General features: G+C 49.8%; 1 protein-coding gene across 1 annotated transcript; it reads left to right on the plus strand.

Annotated features, from left to right (window-relative positions):
• The first annotated feature begins 395 nt into the window (after window positions 1-395).
• LOC105311020 (tectonic-3-like) lies at window positions 396-1580 on the plus strand. Its single transcript, XM_011387079.2, has 3 exons — window positions 396-763; window positions 935-1058; window positions 1380-1580. The coding sequence occupies exons 1-3, from the start codon at window positions 511-513 to the stop codon at window positions 1504-1506; spliced, it is 504 nt and encodes a 167-aa protein (XP_011385381.1). The 5' UTR covers window positions 396-510; the 3' UTR covers window positions 1507-1580.
• Window positions 1581-1611: the final 31 nt, after the last annotated feature.

Consider the following 1611-nt stretch of genomic DNA (forward strand, 5'->3'; position numbering starts at 1 on the left):
TATTTAGATGAGACCTTTTTTTAAGGTATGAAACCTTCAGTATATTTTCCTCCTTGAGATAATCATCCTTGCTTAGAAAGCCGGATAATATATGCAATTCTAGTTCCAGCCTCTGGGGTTTCCCTCCAGCAAAGGAAGGTCTCAGTTCTCTGGGTCGCGAAATCTGTGGACACCCAACTGCCCTGGTCCTCCCGCTGAACTTCTTCTGCCATCCAGCGGAGAGAAGGGGCAAGAGCGCCAAGCCAGTTTGGCGGTTGCCAAGCGACGGAAGCAGTGTCTCCCCCGGCCTAAGGAGGGGGGCGCAGACTAAACGTTGCTGAAAGGGCTGTAACAACACCGCTTTCTATTGGCTGAAGAACTCTCAGCTATCGTCATGAGCCAATGAGCAAATCATACGGATGACATCAGATGCTGTGCGACTCTTCCCACACCCACGCCCTCTAATCCTCTAGCGACGGGTCTGGCGACCTCGGAAACCCTTCTAAAACTCTTGGGGGTCTCGACTGCTCCATGTGCACTTATCCGCTAGTGCTACTGCAGGTGTTCTTCCTGATGGTCCCCAAGGACGTCCGTCCTCAGCCCTCTTCCTCCCCGGCAGAGGCAGTGCCCACCCCTTCGGACCTTGGCCCAGGGTCGCAGGGCGTGACCCCTCAGCCCTCGAAGGGGACTGAAACCCCCTGGGCCACACTTGGGAGCTCCACAGTGGGCCCTACTGTTCTGACCTCTTCGGCACCTGGGAATAGGACCGTGGACCTATTCCCAGGTGAGGGGAAATGTGGGGATGGAAACTGACTTAAAATTCTGTGAACCAAGTGAATTGCCACAAAGTAAGGAGTGGGGCTGTCAGAAGAGGGGAATTCGCTCTTGGAACAGTTGGGTGGGGGTGGGGGGGGTCCTTACCCCTTTCGCTCTGCTTTATGCTATATCTTCACAGTCTTACCGATCTGTGTCTGTGACTTGACTCCTGGTGCCTGTGATATAAATTGCTGCTGCGACAGGGACTGCTTTCTTCTCCATCCGAGGACAGTGTTCTCCTTCTGCCTTCCAGGCAGCGTGAGGTGAGCAGTGTTAAGCAGGTTGAATCCTAAAGGGAATTGGGGCCCTAGAATAAGTAATATTTGAAAGAAGACAGAGTTAGCCTTCCTACTCTCCTCCCCCACTTCCACTCCTATAAGTGGAATTATCTTGGTTTTTCCCAGTAGTGACGTTCCTCTTTGGATTCTCTAGAGCAGGGCTATCCAATAGAATAGGACCTTCATGTCGTCCCGCGGCTGCCCAAGGAGTCCTCTCTTTGGCATCTGACACCCCTGGGGGAACCCTTCTTTCCACCTAACCCTGTGTTCCTAAATGTATCTATTTTTCATTATGTTTCTTCACAGGTCTTCAAGTTGGGTGTGTGTGGACAACTCTCTTATCTTCAGGAGTAATTCCCCATTCCCTTCAAGAGTTCTCATGGATTCAAATGGAGTTAGGCAGTTTTGTGTCCATGTGAACAACTGTGAGTAGAAATATGTTGGCTGTTCTTATTGCCTAACGTTTATTGAAAATTGGCTTTGTCTCTGTCCTTTTTTTCCATTTCTTTGTTTTTTTGTTTTAATTTTTTTTTTTTTT

This window comes from Pteropus vampyrus, unplaced genomic scaffold, assembly GCF_000151845.1.
Source record: "Pteropus vampyrus isolate Shadow unplaced genomic scaffold, Pvam_2.0 Scaffold21652, whole genome shotgun sequence".
NCBI classification, from domain to species: Eukaryota; Metazoa; Chordata; class Mammalia; order Chiroptera; family Pteropodidae; genus Pteropus; species Pteropus vampyrus.

Excerpts from the sequence above, each read along its gene's own strand:
- LOC105311020 (XM_011387079.2), top strand. The coding sequence starts at position 511 with ATGTGCACTTATCCGCTAGTGCTACTGCAGGTGTTCTTCCTGATGGTC. Across the intron at positions 764-934 it reads GACCGTGGACCTATTCCCAG|TCTTACCGATCTGTGTCTGT; the intron begins GTGAGGGGAAAT and ends ATATCTTCACAG. Across the intron at positions 1,059-1,379 it reads TGCCTTCCAGGCAGCGTGAG|GTCTTCAAGTTGGGTGTGTG; the intron begins GTGAGCAGTGTT and ends GTTTCTTCACAG.